The sequence below is a fragment of the Cyprinodon tularosa genome, unplaced genomic scaffold, assembly GCF_016077235.1.
Source record: "Cyprinodon tularosa strain WSP-4 unplaced genomic scaffold, ASM1607723v1 ctg249, whole genome shotgun sequence".
Lineage (NCBI taxonomy): Eukaryota > Metazoa > Chordata > Actinopteri > Cyprinodontiformes > Cyprinodontidae > Cyprinodon > Cyprinodon tularosa.
This window is the reverse complement of record NW_024038924.1, coordinates 1,028,717-1,049,111: the sequence shown is the minus strand read 5'-3', so window position 1 is coordinate 1,049,111 and position 20,395 is coordinate 1,028,717. Positions and strand designations below refer to the sequence as shown.

Genomic DNA, 20,395 nt, shown 5'->3' with positions numbered 1-20,395 from the left:
CGACAGGATGTTAGCCGACACCCTTTGACCAAACCTTATGTGTGCTCTGCTAACATATGATATAGAACAGTAGGGGTACTGATCAGAGATTCATCATCCGGTCATACCCTAAAAACAGTCCTCTCTTCTCTCCTCCAGGTGAGCGCCCGTTTCCTCCTCCCTCTGGTCTCAGCTTCTCCACCTGGTTCTGCGTGGAGCGATTCAGCGCGGCCCCTCAGGCCCACCCGGTGCGTCTGCTGACCCTCGTCCGACGGGCCACCTCCTCAGAGCAACACTACGTCTGCCTGGCCGTAGTTCTCTCCACCAAAGACCGCTCACTCACCGTCTCCACCAAGGAGGAGCTGCTGCAGACATACAGTGAGAGCAGAAGTCTTTTCCATGTTGTAAACACAAGCAGTATAGATGCTGTTTAGTAAATAAACCTTCTAGCTGAGCTCTGTGGCTCATTGATTCTGCTTCCACCCCTGCCCTCCAAGCAGCGGATGAGTCAAGTGAAGACGCCTCCTTCTACGAGATCCTGCCATGCTGCGCCCGTTTCCGCTGTGGAGAGTTGATCGCCGAGGGCCAGTGGCATCACCTGGTGCTCGTCATGAGCAAAGGCATGCTGAAAAACAGCATGGCAACGCTGTACCTGGACGGCCAGCTCGTCAGCACTGTCAAGGTAACATTATAGACGGAATGGCATTCACAGGGCGGGCAGTCGGCCATCGGTACTCAGGACTTCCTTTGCTTGAAAAGTTTCAAAGGTTTTATTAGTTTTTTTTTTTTTTTAGGTTTTTGAGACACTAGTGGCTCATTTTGTATAGTAGTCTGACAGGAAAGGGGGTACAAAAAAAAGGCGAGACATGCGGCCAAAGACCGCAGGCTGGATTCAAACCTGTGTCGGCCATGTCGAGGACTAAGGCCTTTGTACCATGGTCATGCACGCTTACCACTGTGCCACCGAAGCATGCCCCAAAACTTTTAGTTTTATATGTTCAAAAATGTGTTTCTCTGGTTTCTAACTCGATAGTTTTAAAATATTAGATTTTCCCCCCAAAATAAACTAGTTCTCTATTGGCTGCATATAGCACATGGTTATACTACTGTACATCCATCCATCCATTATCTGACACGCTTGTCCCGAGTGAGGTCTTGAGGGTTGCTGGTGCCTATCTCTAGCAGTCAACGGGCGAGAGGCGGGGTACAACCTGGACAGGTCGCCAGTCCAACTATTGTACATGAATACATAGAAAAGATATTCGAAAAGCTGAAATGCAGCTCCGGCTTTCAGTGTTGTGCCCTTGGGCAAGACACTTCACCCGCATTGCCTACTGATGGTGGTCAGAGGGCCCGGTGGTGCCTGTGTATGGCAGCCTTGCTTCTATCATCGAGCCCCAAGGTAGCTGTGGCTACCATGTAGCTTGCCACCATCAGTGTGTGCGTGTGTGCGTGAATGGGGAAATGCAGAGTAAAGCACTTTGGTCAAATCGCCTCCATTTACCATTCTAGTATGTGCAGCTGCACTCGCAGCCACAGGCTGACAATGCGTCCAAAGCTCTGCAGTGGTGGCGACACTGTCAGCCGTACAGTCCTCAAGAGGAGAAAGGTCTAGATGCTGTTAGACATCCTTTAACCTTTATTTTCTGCAGCTACACCTCTTTTGAAGTCCTCTATGATCTAGAAATTGATTTGTCCTAGTTGTAGCTTTGTTAGCAGGAAGTTTCTGTATGTGAAATAATTTAGAAAGAAGACTAACTATTCTTACTGCAGAAATATGACTTTGTTTACATTTGCCCGCTTTTACAGAAATAGTGTTGCACATTAGATTACTGAAGGGGTTTTAGACTCTTAACAGCTTTACCAGCTGATTATATGAGTTTACAACAATCAGTTTGGGAGAGTGGAAAGTCTTTTATAAATTCAAATATATGGGCAGAAAAAGTTATTTGAAATAAATCTGAACCTACCGGTTCTCTGTGGAAAAAATTTCTGGACTACCAGCTTTAAAGCTTGTAAACTAATAAATATGACTTTACACACCCAACCACCCACATTAATACACTCTCCATTTGTATTATTAAATTTAGGCAGGATCGGGATGAGTCGGTAATAAAGATGACACACAGATACACTTACACTGTTTCTGCTAGAGTAAAATGTGTCGTTTTATTCCGCCACAGAAAACAGCAAAGCAAGCACATCAATCAAGGCACGGTGCTGAATACAAATTAAATTGTTCCAATACAAATTATATTGTCCCCCTTACCATGACACAAAGGATCGGAGGGCCGGTCGACCTCGGCAGGGCAGCAACATGCGCAGCTAGGCGTTCATACGGAACCGTAGCACACTCTGCAAGTGCCAACCGCTGGTGCACGATTACACAAACGCATGATTACACAAACCAAAATATGTTTCTGGCATCCCCTGAACCCACTTTTTACAGCATTATATAATGCTCTCAAGGAAACAGAAACTTGGATAATGAGTGTGCTTAGGCAATAAGAGTGCTTCATTTGTGATACAAAACTTGTATGATTTTCAAAGAACATAAAATATAAAACCCATATATATCACCTTTCCATGTTTTATGGTCCTTGTCAATGACTCCCATTCATTTGTATTGCCTAACCCAGACTAGGGGTGAGTATTGGCAAAGAAGTCATTAATCGATTCAAATCACGATTCACATGCCACGATGCGATTCTATCACGATGCATCATGATACTTGAAATATTGCGATGCATTGCGATATTTTCACTGAACACTGTAAGAAAAAGATACAGCCATTACCAGTGGCTGACTGGCTGGGTATGATCTGGATATTGTCTTCAATTGAAACATCAACTCACCTCAACTCAACTTTATTGTCAAATGTGCTACATGGTAAACATACAACACAGATGAAATTTCAGTCCTCTCAACCCCACAGTGCATAAACATAACATGAAAGCAACTGAATTCATACATAGCTGTATTTATTGAAACGACTTTTTGAGGTGTTGCCATGAAAACAAATACTGGACAGAAATATTACTATTACTGGCGTGGACACACTGACAAAAAGATCTTAGGATTCATGAAACTTAAAATAACAAAATAAGGATAATCAGTGCCGTTTACATGGCCTCAGTGGTCCTTTAAACCAATGAAACGAGAATATTCAAATGTATATTTCCTTTTGGAAATGACGTGCGTCATATCAATTTCATTTTTACCTTCTTTGTTTTTAAAGCCTAAATGCATCCAAGCATCTGACTTGAAATGTGATCGAGCCGCGGGGCGAATTTTCTCAGTGTCCTCCATGTTTTGTTTACGAATGACTCATCGTAGTATCCTGCGGCCGGACATTCTTGTGACACAAAGCAGCAGGCGTCAACACATCCACAGTGACATCTGCTGGACTGGAAGTTGTATTCAACTTGATTTGGCTGATGTGCGCCAACCATTCATGTATTTTATTTGTTCATTTTTTTTTTATAACCGATTCTTGCCTTCAAGAATCGATGCAGTAAATCACAAAAATTAGAATTGCGATGCATCGTCATGACGATTATTTTGCACACCCTTAACCCAGACCCCAACCATTATCAACATTTATCTAACCTGAACCTCAACTGAAATTCACCACTTTAGAACTAAACCCAACACCAAACCTAAGAAGAAAACATTTGCAAACTTTAAAAAAAATGGCCTTAAACTATCCCCACAGAGTAAAAAAGAAAAGTCCATTCATTAATTTTTCAACCATTCTTATGCCCTATAACCCTGACAATAAACCTAAACTTAACCATTACCAATGAATACCTAAAGGTATACCGGTAACTAAACCGGTACAATTAGTCCAGTCCAAAGCCCTTCTATTCAGATCAGAGCCTCATGGGTGCTCAAAGGGAAGTAACTTGTGACCTGGCCTTAGTGTTTTCCTCTCTGATCCCCCCCAAATTTCAACACAGAAACCTGCCTCTTAATCAGCAGCGGTGTCATACAGCAGTCAGCAGACTGTGATGTGGTCTGCGGTGGAGTGACTTAAGATTTTTCTCCTGAGATTAAACAACAAACCACAAGTCACAGCTTCCTCCCTGCAACACTGATAACAGCGGTTTCATTTCCTGCTGAGGACAGGAAACAGCGATCTCTCCATAGCTCTGCCTGCATGTAGCTCTGTGTTTGTGGTTGATGCTTGTTTTAACTCAGCTGAAGTTGTAACCATGTTGGCCATTAACATAAATTAACATGAATGATCGGATCAGCCGTTGCAGCAGATTAAAATCTTTGATCATCTGATATAAATTTATCAAATTATCATTTTCTTTTGAGATATAAGAGGTTAAAAGAGCTGTTTTTAGAATTTTTTCACTCGCAGTGAGGGATCATTATTTAGGTGATATTCCACTGCACATGCAAACCGGATTATACTTATTCAAACCTTGAGGCACCGTTAAAAAATTAGATCTGCTTTTTAACCCTGCGGCCCAAAAACTTTCATAAAGAGGTGAGCTAAAGAGTTCTAACAGTAGATAAAAAGTTTCTTTTCTTTTTATATTTTTCACAATTTTACACCATCCTTCTTACATAAAAAGAAAAAACAATTTGTATTTTTATTTTTCTGTGGAAATTCTCAGTCATTCAGATCATAGCAATCAAAAAAGGTACAGTTACTATGCAATTCAAGACTTAAAAAAAAGACTTTATGCGATTGAATTTCATCACATGAATAAGCTATGCTGCCCCCAGTGGCTTAGATGTGCAATTGCCTCTAAAACTCTCTTATCCCAATGTTTGATTAGATTAGATTTTGAAGGTTTTTAAATAAAATTCCTTTTGATTTGTTCTGACTAAGGTACCTTTAAAAACATACCATTATAGATTGAGTCAGTGGATAAGTCCGAAGAGTGTGTAATAAGTGTTATGTCACTAAACATCATGCAAAAAACCTTAGGATTTCAAATTAGACTTGCAAAAATCACAAAATAATTGTTTATTTATAAAAGTTGTTAAATTGTTTTGCAAAAGTGTCATGAAGGTTAAAACAAACCTTAATGTGGTGTTAACATTTAAAGGTCTTTTAGGCTCTTGTAGAAGCTGTTGTCACGGAGCGAGAAGGAAAACTAAAACAGCTTTCTCCATAGATCTTATTTTAATAGTATAGATCTTTAACTTTAACCTGAGATGACCACACTGCTAACACGGTCCGATTAAGTGTGGCCTAACATAACAAACTCTCCTGTGTTCTTGTTTTGTTTTGGATTCTCTCTCTGATGAGTGTGGTTGGTAGCACACCCTGGTACCATTCTGACTGGAAAAGAGGAGTCTTTGAGTTTCTGGCTGTTTGTTATCTGTGGGGGATGGTCAAACTGAAAATCTACCTATTCTGATCCCAAGTCCATTTCTATGAGGATCCTTAGAAATAAATGTAATGGCTGTGGAGAAATGCCTCCAGTCTGTATGTAGTCTCTGTCTGTATTGTATGTCCTGTTTATCATTCCATTTCATAAAAATTTTTTCCCCCCACGTTTCTACCTCCTTCCAGCTCCACTACATCCACAGCACTCCGGGCGGCTCAGGCTCCACCAACCCTCCCGTGGTGAGCACCGTTTACGGGTACATCGGCACGCCGCCCGCTCAACGCCAACTTTCCAATCTGGTGTGGCGCCTGGGTCCCAGCCACTTCCTGGAGGAGGTTTTACCAGCCACCAGCGTTGCTGCCATCTTTGAACTGGGACCTGACTACGTCGGCAGTTTTCAGGCTGTCTACCTGCCCTGTGGGTGATCCTTCTTAGATGTCACATTTTGTTCAAACTTAACCATTTTTTTTTTACACCACATCACTTGTGTTTTGTTTTTTGCAGGTAAAGACACAAAGGCGGAGGTGTCCCCTGCTACTCCGGTGGCTCTGGTCCCAGAGGAGAAAGTGTCCTTCAGCCTCTATGCGCTCTCTGTCTCTACGCTAACAGTGGCTAAAATCAGAAAAGTCTACAATAAACTGGACAGCAAAGCCATCGCCAAACAGGTCAGGAGAGTAAAGTTGGAGGCAAAAGTATAAGAGAAGCAGTCATAACAGATGGCAAAACATTATTAATGTTCAGACATTTTTTTCCTTCGTGACGATGTTTTTCATCATGTGTGCAGAGAAATAGAAATCATGCTTTTTTGAGAATGTTTTCGTGGGAAAAAAGGTGGATTTTCATTATCGTCCTGTTTCCTTTATGACCTTTTATTCTCTGACATTTTCTTTTGGTGTGGAATCTATTGTACAACCATTGCATCAACCTTGCTGTTGCTTTTATCAAAATGTCATCAGATGATCTAAAATGTGGAGGGTCTTAAGAAACGTAGTAGTAGTGCTACGTTTGCAAAGATAAAAAAAAAAAAAAAAAAGATTAAAGGAGCATAAAAAAACCTATCAAACTTCTTTTTCACATCGTCTCCAAAGGAAAAGACAGCCACATCAGACTAATGTGCATTTACATGCTGGTGTGGAGGGATTCAATTCACTCACTGTAAATAAATGCATATCTTCATTTGTTCTGTAAACAAAATCGTATATTATGCAGTTTTTTCCAAATCCCCCCTGCTGTCATTACTTGGTACAACCTATTCTTGCTAAAAGTACAGCACCGGATCCTCAGGAACATTTTGCAAAGTTGAAGCTAATCAACTTTAGCTCAATCAGAGTCCTGGGTCTTTTCTTATGATCTGTTCTCTTCAGCTTAGCCCACAGTTTTTTCTACAGAGCTGAGGTCTGATTTACCACTTCTGTTATCATTTGGCCAACTGGTTCGACTCACATTATTGCCAAAAAGACGAGTAACAACCTATTTTTAGTTTGGCTGCCACAAATTTTTGTTTTTATTATCTTTAAGGCTCCATGATGCAAACAAGCTTCTTTTTCACGCCACTGAAAAACAGACAAGCAGATTGATTTACACCCTATTCCACATGTTTACATTACAATGACTGGCTTAGATTGTGGCACCAGTGACCCCCCCCCCCCAAACATTTAGTTTTTCATTTGGTCAAAAAATACCCTATTTGGATTATTCTGTTAACCCTGAGGGGAAATAAATGTTGTAGCTCTTTCTTTAACGAGCTGTTGGAGTTGTTGATGGCTGTAGTCATATAGGATCTCTTTTAGCGTTCCATTGTTCAGGCTAAGAGAAATAAACTCATCTTCCTCCTTCCCTTTAGCTTGCGGTGTCCTCTCATGAAAACGCCACTCCTGTAAAGCTGATTCATAATGCTGCCGGCCATCTCAATGGGCCGGCACGTACCATTGGAGCTGCCGTCATTGGATATTTAGGTAAACCTGTTCATATGTGTCCCTAAAACCAGTTACTTAAGCTGCTCCCTTCTTCTCTGAATGGATAAAAGTACATCTACCCTCCTTTGTCTCCCCTCAGGTGTCCGTACCTTCGTTCCCAAACCCGTCGCCACTAACCTGCAGTATGTTGGTGGAGCCGCAGCCATTCTGGGCCTGGTTGCCATGGCGTCAGATGTGGAGGGGCTCTATGCGGCAGTTAAAGCTTTAGTTTGTGTTGTGAAAAGCAACCCTCTGGCAAGTAAGGAGATGGAGCGCATCAATGGCTACCAGGTGGGTCAGCTGACACTGTGGACTACCGCTCTGTCCTTTATGGTCCTCCAGCTGATGTTTTTATGCACTGCAGTCAGATGGAGCTTTTCTTTGTCATGGTTAATCCGTTATTAGTCACCGTATATATGATCAGGAAGTTCTCACTAACTCTTAGTTTTCTTTTAGTCAGACTAGTGTTCTTTCATCTTTTCTTTTCATCTTTTTATTGAACTGAAAAACAATAGTCAGAGCCTTTTCTAAAGCTTTAAATTTGCATTTTTTATCCATTTAAGGGAAAACCAGTGTCCTGTTTTTAAGACCTGCATGAATAAAATGTCCAAATTTTACTCTAAATCTTACCTGTCAGAATGCAGTAGGAGCTTCTGATGAGGACACCCCATGGACACTCATTTGTTACTTACTAACTATGCTACTGAAAAAGTTTCTCTCTGCATGCCCCTCTGACACAAACAGGATTCAGATCTTGGTCTCCCTAATCAAAGAAGCAGACTTATCCCACCACCTGACAGTATCTTTTCAAACCCAGCAGAGTGAAACCTGCCCTGTTTATCAAGCAGACATCTATGAATCATCCTTACCATGCTCTCCTTTAGCTCTGTTCATGAGTCGCCCCTAAACAAAAAAAATAAATAGAAGTGCAGCTTTAGTGTAAATAGTCAGATTTTCTGAGTATTATAAGCTAAATAAACTCAATTAAATTCATTTTATGTATGTAGCACCAATTCACAACACATTTTATCTCAAGGCATTTTTAAGAAGACAATACTGTCAGATTGGTTAAAAGTTCCTATCAAAGAAAAGTAGTTGATTGCATCCAGTCATTGACTTACAAGATATGCTCCTCTTCGATGAACTTTTGGCAACAATTTTCTCTGCATTTTGGAGAGAGAAACTCCCTTTTAAGAGGAATAAACCTACACCAGAACAAGGCTCAGTGTGAGCGGCCATCTGCCAAGGCCAACTGGGGTTCAAGGAAGTAGAAGCAGACATACAGAAAGAAGTAGAGATATAAAAGGGAACTGTTAGCTAGCTCCAAAGGCGGCCTGTCCAAGAAACAAACAGACAGGCTGATGAGCTCTGAGCTACACTGTAGCTCCCACGTCAGAGCAATGAAGAGGGCACATAGAGAAACAGGACTACACTGAAAAACAGGCCAAGCTCCAACATCTACATACAAAGGTGTTGATGTCAGCAGCACAACAGATATTCTCTCCGCAATGGTGTCACAGGAACAGACCAGATGAAGCTACTACAGCAAGAAAATCAGAGAGAATATAAAGTTATGGGTGGAACTAACAGATACTGCAGAATGGGGGAGTAGAGGTGGAATGAACCTGAATGATGAAAAGGGGTCCTTATGTGCTCCAGCAGTCTAAGCCTATAGCAGCATAACTATAGAAAATACATAAGGATAAATTACTATTTTAGATGAGGTATGGGAAATATAGAGCTAAGTAGAAATGTCTGTCCGAACTGAAATATGACCCAGCAACTAAACAAACATCACTCTGTTTTTAACTATAAACTTTATCAGAAAGGAAAGTTTTAAGCCTGATGACTAAAAGATCTACTTCCCATTCTACTTTTAGAAATTCTAGGAACCAAAATAAACCTGCAGATTGAGAATGAAGTGCTCTGTTAGGAACATAAAGAATGATCAGATCTCTGATATAAGATGGAGCGTAGTTATTTGGGGCTTTATACGGGAGAATGACTTTTTAACATCGATTCCTCATGTTTTCTCCTTTTAGCTGCTGGCTATGCTGCTGAAGAAGAAACGCTCACTACTCAACAGCCACATCCTCCACCTCACCTTCTCCCTAGTGGGAACAGTCGACAGCGGCCACGAAACCTCAATCATTCCCAACTCCACAGCTTTCCAGGACTTACTTTGTGACTTTGAGGTGAGCGCATGCAGAGTCACTGTTAGCTTTGAGGCTCCATTCTTCCTTAACGCTGTCGTTTTTCCTTTTCTGATGCTTGTAATTGCCCGACACTGAAAAAGCTCCTGCTTTTGTTGTTCTGCCCCTCAGGTTTGGCTTCACGCTCCATATGAGCTCCATCTGTCTCTCTTTGAACATTTCAATGAACTGCTGACAGAATCCAGGCAAGAACAAACACTTTAGCTGTTTTATTTCCTGTAGGCATACCACATAAGCTAAAATCCTTTTGCTTTGCTTACACAGTGAAGCAGCCAAAAATGCTAAACTCCTTCGGGAGTTTCAGCTGATCCCCAGGTTGCTGCTGACGCTGCGGGACACCTCTCTGTCGCAGTCCACAGTGGCCGCCATCAGCAACGTCCTCAGCCTGTTGCTACAGGGCTTCCCAAACCCTTACGACCTGCTGCGGTGAGCACGCACCTTCACACTCCCTGGAGCTCAGAGGTTTCATGTTCAGTAGCTCTTATTGTGCAACGCTGTCCAGTAATAAGATATTAATATGTAGATACTTTAAAAAACTTTCCACTTTTCAATATAACAAATAATCTGTTGAGTTCCACAGGGAAAATGAATTAATCTGTGAGATTGTGGGTAATATGCCCAAGCTGAGATGTTTTAAAGACCTTTGTAGTTCACCTTTAGTCTGATTTGCTATTTGTGCTTTGCTAAAGTTCTTCAAGACTTCCAGATTGTGAGCATATCTTCTGTCCACAATCCTCATCAAAAGACTTTACTTATTTTTTTTACGGTTTAGCACTGGATGCTTGTTTAGCCATTCAAAAAATGTACTTATTCCACAATGACATAAGTTTTGTTTTAGTTCCTATTATGATTTTTATCACAATGATGTTTACACCTCAAGATTTCAGTGAGGATATTTTGCTTTGGAGTTAACTGGGATGATATTAACAGCTGGGATTTATCTCTGTCAATTTGCTCTTGATGTTTTAGGATAAGTCATGTTTTATTGTTTGGTCATATGACGGTGACTGTGATGCAGCAAAGGGTTGTGGGTGTTTAACTAAAGCAAAGGGCTAAAATCAGAGTTTCGGTAGATTTTTCTGTTTGCACAGTTTATTAAAGAATAGAGAATTATAATGCCTGTTGCATCTGGTGCGTCCCTGAACAGCTTTTGTCTTGTTTTATAAACATTTTGAGAAAGTTGCATTTTATGTTGCTATGGGCTTTTTTTTTCTGCACTTCTGAAAAAAAGTTTAGCTAGAAGTTCTGATAGGCATAAGACGGAAAAACTGTTTTTGGAGTTTCTGAGCTTTATTTAATGTAAATGAGATTAACTTTAGTTGATGGCAGATGACTCGGAAAAGCTGAATCCTGCAATTGAATTAATGTTAGTTTCATAAAATATCAGTTTTGCTTTATACACAAAAACCAGCTTATTGAACCTTTTTATCTTACCTGCAGCAGGTTTGCTTTTTTTTTTACAGTTGCCTTGTGCAGGGAATGTATTTCAATAAACTAAAATAAAAAAAAAATTAAACGATTTATCTTCCGTTTTTACAGTTTTTAGAAGGACGTTAGGATTTTTTAGTCAGCGCTCTTGATTTGCATGGCAGTAGCTAAATATGTAAACGTGGTGTTACTAGAAGAGCCAACAGACAGAGTGAGGAATGAGGAATTTTTTTCTCTGCCTCACAGGTTTGGTCAGTTCATCTCCTCGACTCTTCCCACTTTTGCTGTGTGCGAGAAGTTTGTTGTCATGGAAATCAACAACGAGGAGAAGATTGATGGAGGTGAGGGTGAAACCCATTGAATCGCTGATCTTTAGCGTCCCTCTTGTAAGGGATCCTTTAGGAGAATCTTTAGAGAAGTTATTCTAAAGTCTTTGGGAACATTTGCAGGTAATGACGACGATTTCAGCGGCCTCCTGTCAGCCAGCCTGATCTTGCTGAGAAATCGACTTCTGGATAACCTCCTTAAGCTGCTTTTCACCACCAAAGAGAAGTGCACAGTTAATGTCCAGTAAGATCCGTCTTGTTTTTAAATGAAGTAAAAGCTTTAATCATAAAGCCCTGTGGAAAATGCCTTCAGGTTATTTACATGGAAAACATTTTATTATAGTGCCTAATGTGTAAATGTGTGACCTTAAAGCAAATACAACAAAATAGCAGCTGCATTTTTAGATTCAAACAAGGAGATTAGAAAGATATGTTCTTGCAGGGCGTGTGAGGAGCTTGTGCGAACCCTCGGCTTTGATTGGCTGCTGATGTTCATGGAGGAACATCTCCACTCCACCACGGTGACGGTGGCGCTCCGGATCCTGGTGGTCCTGCTGTCAAACCAGCCCATCCTGAACCGCTTCAGAGAGGGCCTGAGTGGAGGCGGATGGCTGGACCACACCGACTCCGTCCTGACCAATAAGATCGGCACAGTTCTGGGTAAGCAAAAAGCCCCCCCCCCCCATCGCATGACTGACACTTCATCACAGATGAGAGCCTCAGTTTGGTTAAAGTTAGGCTGTTTTGTTGCATGAAGAGAAACATTCAGAGGTTTGCAGTCATGATGTCTAGCATAAATCCCTTTATGTTGTAACATGGCCCAGCAGACGACGCTCCTCACTCTGGCAACGCTTTCCGTCGGAGCTGGCCGTCGTTCAGTAAACAGAAAGCTGCACAGTTTGTGCGTCGCACGGCCAAGGGTTTGTCCTCTTGTTATTCGCCCTTCTGCCTCCCCTTGCTGCAGATCTCATAGTTCCTCCTGAGCTCAGTGCTTTTCAACCTACTCCCAATGTCAGATTTCGACCTAGATGACTTTATTTAAATAATTAGATCAACTCGCCCTCTTGCAGGTTGAGAACCATTGGTTCTGCTTTAAAAGCTCTCCCAGTAACTCACAGTTTGTGCTATAAGGATCCCTTTAGTTTCATTCTGATTTATACTGCAAGTGTTTGGTAAATATTTTAGCTCCTCTGAACCCAAAACCAGGTGCAGAAGTCCTGTTTAGAGCTGCCTGTAGGTGCCTCAGTCACAGGAAGACCCTTCAGCAAACCCACTTTATTCACTCCTCAGTTTGTTCTGCTAAATCCTCCCTAGGCTTTAACGTGGGTCGCAGTGCCGGGGGTCGTTCCACGGTGCGAGAAATCAACAGGGACGCCTGCCATTTTCCAGGATTCCCTGTTCTGCAGACTCTGCTACCCAAACACACCAATGTTCCTGAGCTGTACTTCCTGCTTATGGCCCTCTTCCTGCAGCAGCCTGTCACTGAGCTGCCAGACAGCCTGCAGGTACATGTTAGTATACCCATTTTCTACTTTCTTTTTACACTTAAACTATTACTATATTATTACTCTTTTGTGTTTCTAGCTTTGCACTAGACTGGTTTCCTGCTGTACAAATAAAATTTGCTCTCTGTAAAAAACTGCTGACAGGGTTTTTTTTTTAACCTGTGAGGTTCCCCAAGGGTTAATGCTTGACCCACTGTCATTTTTATAACTGGATTTCTTTTTTCTTTTTTTGTAGCAGTGCTCAGTTATGAGTGTTGAAGTTACCTATCATGATCCCAACTTTAAAAAAGAAAGACCGGCTTTCTGAAACTGAAACAATGGTTGTAGGCCACTTAAAGAGTGCTTTACCCATAGCCATGTAATAATTCCTTTGGGCAGATTATTTGTAAATTGGGGATGATTTATGTTTCCAACTTAACTCAGAACATGCATGCAAAATCTTTTAGTTGGTTTTAATTATACTAAAATGACTATTCATTTATCTTGTGTTGCCTCCATGCAGATAAGCAACTGAAAAATTAAATGTGTCAGTTTGAGTCTATATTAACCCAGATTGTGTGTTTTTCCTCTCAGTTTGACCTGGATTCCATCTGGACGTTTATCTTTGGGATGCCGGCCTCCAGTGGGGCGGTGGTGGGCTCCATCCACAGCGTGTGTACTGAGGCGGCCTTCCTGCTGCTGGCCATGCTGCGCAGCATGCTCAATCTGGTAAGAACTTTCGTTTTTTGATCGGTTTTCTGCAAAAACCAGAACCATAGCGTGACTGCACAAGTATTTTCTAGTAGCTATGTGGCTAAAAAGCAAAATGTTTTTATTTAGTCTTGGTTGAGTGTGCCCAGCATCGTCAACAGATAATATGGGGCTGTAAATAGTTGGCACATCTGGCAGTAACATATTGTCATATTGTTATGATGATTATAAAATTAATGTATGTACATATAAAACATTGGAGAAATTAGATGCTTCACTCTGTCTTATGATTCAATCAGAAGACCGCTCTGTCTTGTGATTCAGTCAGTGGAGCATCCTGTCTTATGACCTGATCAATTGTCCTGTCAGAACAATACTCTGTTTTGTAACCATTTTGTAACCATTTTTGTTATGTTCTGTTAATAAAAACGCTCTGCAGAGGAGGTTCGAGGGAGAGAGAGTTGGAGCGTTGGGTTTGGCTCTTTCCCCTTCTGCAGAAGCTGTTGTTGAAAATCCCTTTCTGTGTGTACTCAGTCCTTCTTTTACGAACCTACATTTTTTAACCTAACACATATATTTCAGATAAAATTAATCTTTATTTCTAATCACTGCTCTGAAGCTTTAGTGTCTCAGATCACAGATATCAAATATAAACCAAACACTTGAAACAACTATGTTGCCAAATACTGCAAAATACCACAATTACTGGTCCCCATGTTGTCAGCTTTGATCATCACATACCTCTTGACTCCCCAGAGCTTTGAGTTCCTATCCGATCCTGTGTTTTACCCCAGAGACTAGAGTAGAGACGATTGTGTATCTTGAGAACTATCAGGGTGGATTTTGCGCCTTGCTATCGATCATTGTCCTGCTGATAGACACGACGACCTGTTTTTAGCTTTCTGGGAGAAGCAAACAGTTATTTTGATTTGAAAAATATGTCCTGGTTTTTCCAAGTATAAATGATATTTAAGATCATTGAAAAAAAACAAATAGATTCTACTTATCACAGATCCAATAGAAGTTTTTCCATAACATCTTTTTGGTTTACACCAGACCTACGTGGAATATGTTTTCTTAAAAGGTTGATTTTATACTTTCCTGACCTTGATTCTGGTTTGCTCTCAAACTTTACCTCTAATAGTTATGGATCCTTGCATATGATATTGATTTTACAGCTATATTAGCTCTGAATTGTTATAGCAAAATAACAGTGATTATCTGAAATAAGTGTTTTAAAGTGAAGTATTCCTACCACAGATAAGAATATCTGTGGAAAGTAATCTAATTACATCTTAACTTGGAACCACATCCTCAACTTTAGTCGTTTAGTTTTTGCTTTGCAAGTATGTGACTGTGCTATGGAAAATTTTAAAATTGAATAAGCTTACAGGATGGGAAGCGAAACGTCTTCAAACTTGGAAACTTTTTTAGCTTTTTTGTAAAAAAATTACGTTTAAATTAAAAAATTATTTATTCATTTATTAAACCTAAAATAACCTATTTAAATTTTAAAGATTTAAATTTTTTTTTCTTTTTTCCTTTTTTTTTTACTTACCCAAAAATAAACTTGACATGCATTATTCTAATTAAACAAAAAATAGTAAACCTTTTTTTGCATGAAATGAATATCTAAATTATTATTTGATTATATAAGTGTTTTTTTTTACACATTTATTGTATTTAATTAATATATTTAATAAAAAAACAATTCATCAGTTTTTGGCAACCCCCCCCCCCCCCCATAAAAAACAGATTAAGGCCACCCCTATTGAAAAAGCTCACTGTACCTTGGCCCGTTTAATAAATCAACAAAAGCAGTTTGGTGCACCAAATCATCAAATTATTACTAGATTGATTTCAACATAAAAAGGTTGTTCTCGACTTCTTAAAATCCAATAATCCAAGAATAATGACTGTAAATCCATCAGTGCTCTTCATTCGTGTCTTTGCTCCTCTGTGAGTTAAGAGGCTTCTCCGGCCCCCTGCTGACTAAGTGGCTCAGTCTCTGAGAAGTCGTCTGCTGAGGGAGTTTCATTTACTGTTCAGAAATAAAGGATTTAAAATGTGAGCTTTGAGCAAATATTTAATGTTTGATTTGTGTTTCCTTGCAGCCATGGCAGTCTGAGGAGGAAGGTTCTTGGCTCCGGGAGTACCCAGTGACTCTCATGCAGTTCTTTAGGTACCTTTACCACAACGTGCCGGACCTTTCACCGATGTGGCACAGCCCTGAGTTCCTGTGCGCCCTGGCAGCCACCGTCTTCCCCTTTAACATCAGGCCGTACTCTGAGATGGTAGGACTCTCTGCAAAAAGAGATAAATTACCCTGAATCAGTGTGTTTTCTTCTGCTTAAGGTCTGTAATGATGTTTAAGAGGTCTGTCTGCCTTTGAGCACTTTCAAGGTTTTTTTAATGTTTTTCTTTTAAAACTACCTCGATAAAAGCAGAGTGCAACGATCGAAAAGGATAAATAGAAGCTGCTTTTCTTCGTCCTCTCTCTGCTGAAGCTGTATAGACTGTTTTTCCCTCTGTTGCTTTAAGGTGAGTGATTTGGATGACGAAACCAGTTCTCCAACCGAAGAGTTCAAGGCCTTTGCTGGAGACACTGGGATGAACCGCAGCCAGTCTGAATACTGCAACGTGGGCTCTAAGACCTCCCTGACCAACCACCCTGCCAAGAAATATGTCTTTGACTTCATGAGGGTCCTGATCATGGACAACATGTGCATGACCCCCGCCAGCAAGCAGACGCCCATCATCGACATGCTGCTGGAGGTTCGGGACGCTATAATCAGACCCAAACCTTTAGATCATCTTTGGATAACATCTGATCACGTTTTTGCTTTAACCTGTAGGCCTCCCCAGATCGCTCCACCAGAACTCAGCAGAAGGAGTTTCAGTCCAGCATCCTGGATGGAGTCATGGAGCATCTCCTGGCCGCAGATGTCCTTCTAGGTAACAGCATACCAGCATTTTCCTTTATTTATGCTACTATCACAGCTTTATGTTCTCAGTTCAGGGATTTATTACCTGCTTAATTATAGAAAATCAACACATTTCAATTAGCAAGAACCTCCAGTGATTCAATTCGAGTTTTAAGCAGTGATGAGCATCCCTTAGTTCTGTATGAACCCTTATAGGTGTTTCACAAGAAAGGAAATTACCCTCACACATATTTAAACAACGGTTTCCGTCCAAATAGCTTCTTCATTCTAAACTTTCAGAAAACCTGAATGCAATTAAGGCCAAGATTGAAACTAAAGCCCCAAAACAATTTTTCTTCTTTTAAAATTAATTTCTAAATGAACTTTCGGGTTGAAACTTCAGCTTTCCAGATTGAACACTGAAATGCACAAATAACTTTACAATCCTCACTGATTGTTTTGATGGTTAAACACAAAAAAGCCTCCCGATGAACTGAAATACAGGTTAACCTGAAACTTGAAACCGTCTGAAACTTCACCGTATCCAGATTTCAGGTTAATTTTAGGGAACAGGTGTCATCATACAGTCAAGAGTTGGCTGACTGTTTCTGAAACTTTAGAGGTTAAAGGAATTTCTTCAATGGGAAAGTTTCTCAAAAGCTACTTGTAAGTTTCTGATGGTGGCCTGTTAGTTTGGGTGGAGTGGCCTGCAGGTTCCTTAAAGTAGTCTTTAAATTCCTAAAACTACAAATTACAGTAAACATGTAACTTGTAATCCCTAGAAAGTTACATCATGGAAAATAGTATTTAAATCCATTGACTGATCATCTTTACCGTTTCTGAGAAAGCACCTCTAGTTTGGTGTTACTGCAGAAATTCTCAAATATTTCACTTCTAAGAAGGTAAAATGTAAACATTTAAAAAAAATAACTGACCTGGAAGAAACCTCTGGGCAGGAAATGTGACCTGATGGTCGCAGGAAGTCATTTGTACATTTGGAGAGAGTAACTAGGAACAAAAGCTGTAGATTCCAGGATAGAACTCTGGAAACTTTCTAAACATGATAAAGTTCTGCAGAGTAAACTGGAAGCTTTAGGCTTTATCATTGATTTTCAGCATAGTTTCCTATCAGCATTTACTGAGTTAACTGATAGTTGAGGCCTTTTTTCTTTTCTATTTTTAACAAATTCTTAAATCTGAATGTTTTTTCTGTGTCTCATTTTTTTTTATTTCCACTGAAGGTTAATTTAGTAACAAAATTAGACAGAAATGTAGGTAAATGCCTAAATTCACATGTTAAATAAAGAAAATACAAATTTCTCTCATCTTTAAGGTGAAGACGCCTCTCTGCCTCTCAGCACTGGGGGCAGTTATCAGATCCTGGTCAACAACGTCTTCTACTTCACCCAGAGAGTGGTGGACAAGCTTTGGCAGGGAATGTTCAACAAGGACTCCAAGCTGGTGGTGGACTTCATTGTGCAGCTGATTGGACAGGTATGTCCAAAAATGGCTCATTTGAATCTCTTCCATAAAATGTAGCAGTAGTATTTATCCTACATTTGTTAGCTTCAGGTAATTTATTTCATCCTGAATCACTGTGGCAGATTGTGAGACACAGACTGGGGTATTTGTACCTCCTAAACTGGTTGATTTAGTTATTTGTCAAGTTAACTGAACCAATCCATCTAGAAAATGCCATTAGATTAGCAGCATGGATGTAACTATAAACCATATTTGTCCATTTCAATTGAAACATTTTGACAAAAATGACATTAACATTAAAGCCTGAATTGTCAGACATTTGGGTATTTTGAGGTAAACATATCTAGTTCACACACGATGGATATAATTTGTTCATGGGAGTTTGAAGCAGAGTATAATACAAAATAAAACATGACTTTGTGGCTATTGAACAGCACATAAAGATTGGATCATCAAAGTAGCTTAGACTTATGCTACGTTCACATGTAAAACAGCGGAGGAAGCAGACGCAGCTAATTTACATGCATAGTCAATGGTTGACGCGCATCTTGGTGCAGCAAAAGGTCCCACAGCATGCGTTTGAGTAGCAGGCGCAGCGCGTCTGAGCAGCTGAAACAGCGCCTGATGTGCGGGACGCACTGCGAAAGCAGCTGCTGCTGATTGGAAAAATTGAACTTTTGCTACTCGATGTGCCACATCAACCAATCAGAGTAGCTAATTTATGAGCTGGCAGGGAGACAGACACCGCACTGCTGATGCAGAGCGCTATGATCAGGGGAGTGATCGTTTAGCTTTTATTATCCTGTAGTTTGGTGTACGTACAAGAAAACGCTAACATCTACTTCCAGCCGCTGTGAACAGTACTTGAAAACGAAAGTTACGTATGTAACTACGGTTCTATGAATCCCGGATGACCGCCAGAGGGCGGTGCTGAAAGCACTGAATGTTCCCTTCGGGCATGCGCAGTTCGAGTAATTATACCAACAGAGTCACACCTGTGACACCGGATGACCACTCAGAAGCTATATAGCCTGGTGTCATCCTTTGCTCTGCTCCTTTTTTCTTCTCGCAAGCGGTTCGCTAACTTCCCCGTTGTCTGAAGCCCCTGTATCTTGACTGGAGTTGCGGTTATTCTCCGCCCTCCCAGGGCTGCAACGGGTCGATTCTGAGGATTACGGAAGGTAAGTGAGTTGTTTGCTGGTGATGGTAGCGTCCGCGCCCCCTCTCCCGGCTCACGACTTTAGCTTTTTACCTACAGCTTCGTGCTGTTTTGTTTCGAACTGGTGACGGCAGCGTTTTCGCCCCTACTCCCAGTGTGAATAACTTCACTGCCGAAGTTATATACGGCTAACATAGTTAGCTTCTTTAGTTTGTTGGTGTTATACCTGGTGACGGCAGCGGTTTTCGCCCCCTCTCCCAGTATATTCCCTACTTTTGCATCCTTTTTTTCACCTGTCTGCGCTGCTATAATTACTGACGGCCGCGGTTTTCGCCCCCTCTCCCAACCAAGTGTGGTCTACTTCGTTTGCCGAAGTTGGAGACTGCTAACGTTGTTAGCCTTTTTTGGTTTGTTTGCAGCCTTCTTCATCGGTCTGCTTAGTTATGAATGGTGACGGCAGCGTTTTCGCCCCCTCTCCCAAAATCAACCTTTTTTGCAGCCTTTTCGTTGGTCTGCTCTCTTAATTGGTGACGGCAGCGTTGTTCGCTCCTACTCCCAACTTAAGTTTCCATACAGCTAACATTGTTAGCTTTTTTGGTTTATTGGTTTTATACCTGGTGACGGTAGCGGTTCTCGCCCCCTCTCCCAGTATCGGCTGCCTTGTGCTCGCAGCCTCTTTCGTTTCTCTGCTGTAATTGCTGACGGCTGCGTTTGCGCCCCCTCTCCCGATTTTCGATAACTTTCTGTTCTTTAAGCCTTGTCGGCCTTCGACATGGATGGCTCCCACAGCTGCATGGATTGTGGGGCTGCCCTGCAGGCAGAGGATGGCCACGACCTGTGCCCTACCTGCCTTGGACATGAGCACCTTTTGGAGGCGCTGTCTGAGAACCCCTGTATGAACTGCAGCTTTATGCCCCATGCAGTGAGGGTGGCCCGGTTGGCCCAGTTGTGCCCTCAGGAGGGCTCGGACCTTCCGCCCTCTGGGCAGGTGGTTCCCCCCAAGCGTTCTAAGCGCCGTGGTGGGACCACAGCATCTGTGCCCCTCCCCCGGAGGAAGCGGGCCAAACCTGACCAGGGCCTGTCCACAAGGGTGGAGCAGTTGTCAGCAGAGCTGGCAGAGATGAAGTCCTTGTTGCAGACACGGCAATCTGATCCCTCGCTCCCAGTGGTTGGGCTCTCTTCCCCACCAATGCCCGAGCTGGTTGTAGAGGATGACGTTATCTCTCTGGCTGCTTCCGCTTCTCATTTTAGAGATGAGGAGGAGGCAGGGTCCTCTCAAGCCTCTGAGGCTGGTTCATTTTCATCTCAGAGTGCGGTTGGAGAGGCCGGTGATGGTTCCATGCGGGAGGTCATGTCTATGGCCCTGAAGCAGCTGCAGCTGGA

At 41.6% G+C, this 20,395-nt stretch overlaps 1 protein-coding gene across 6 annotated transcripts in view; it reads left to right on the top strand.

The window, feature by feature from the left end:
• The window catches only part of wdfy3 (WD repeat and FYVE domain containing 3), a 139,613-nt gene that overhangs the window by 85,269 nt on the left and 33,949 nt on the right, over positions 1-20,395 (top strand). For 3 of the 6 annotated variants that reach the window (XM_038288125.1, XM_038288123.1, XM_038288120.1), the window contains 18 exons: positions 139-357; positions 477-661; positions 5,516-5,747; positions 5,835-5,995; positions 7,174-7,285; positions 7,386-7,576; positions 9,328-9,480; positions 9,610-9,683; positions 9,763-9,924; positions 11,173-11,267; positions 11,376-11,496; positions 11,695-11,912; positions 12,567-12,763; positions 13,331-13,465; positions 15,562-15,741; positions 15,989-16,222; positions 16,303-16,402; positions 17,705-17,865. In XM_038288125.1, coding sequence (XP_038144053.1) covers positions 139-357; positions 477-661; positions 5,516-5,747; positions 5,835-5,995; positions 7,174-7,285; positions 7,386-7,576; positions 9,328-9,480; positions 9,610-9,683; positions 9,763-9,924; positions 11,173-11,267; positions 11,376-11,496; positions 11,695-11,912; positions 12,567-12,763; positions 13,331-13,465; positions 15,562-15,741; positions 15,989-16,222; positions 16,303-16,402; positions 17,705-17,865 — 2,930 coding nt within the window. The remainder of the gene's footprint in view (positions 1-138; positions 358-476; positions 662-5,515; positions 5,748-5,834; positions 5,996-7,173; positions 7,286-7,385; positions 7,577-9,327; positions 9,481-9,609; positions 9,684-9,762; positions 9,925-11,172; positions 11,268-11,375; positions 11,497-11,694; positions 11,913-12,566; positions 12,764-13,330; positions 13,466-15,561; positions 15,742-15,988; positions 16,223-16,302; positions 16,403-17,704; positions 17,866-20,395) is intronic. The other 3 variants (XM_038288124.1, XM_038288121.1, XM_038288122.1) reach the window with 2 other exon arrangements.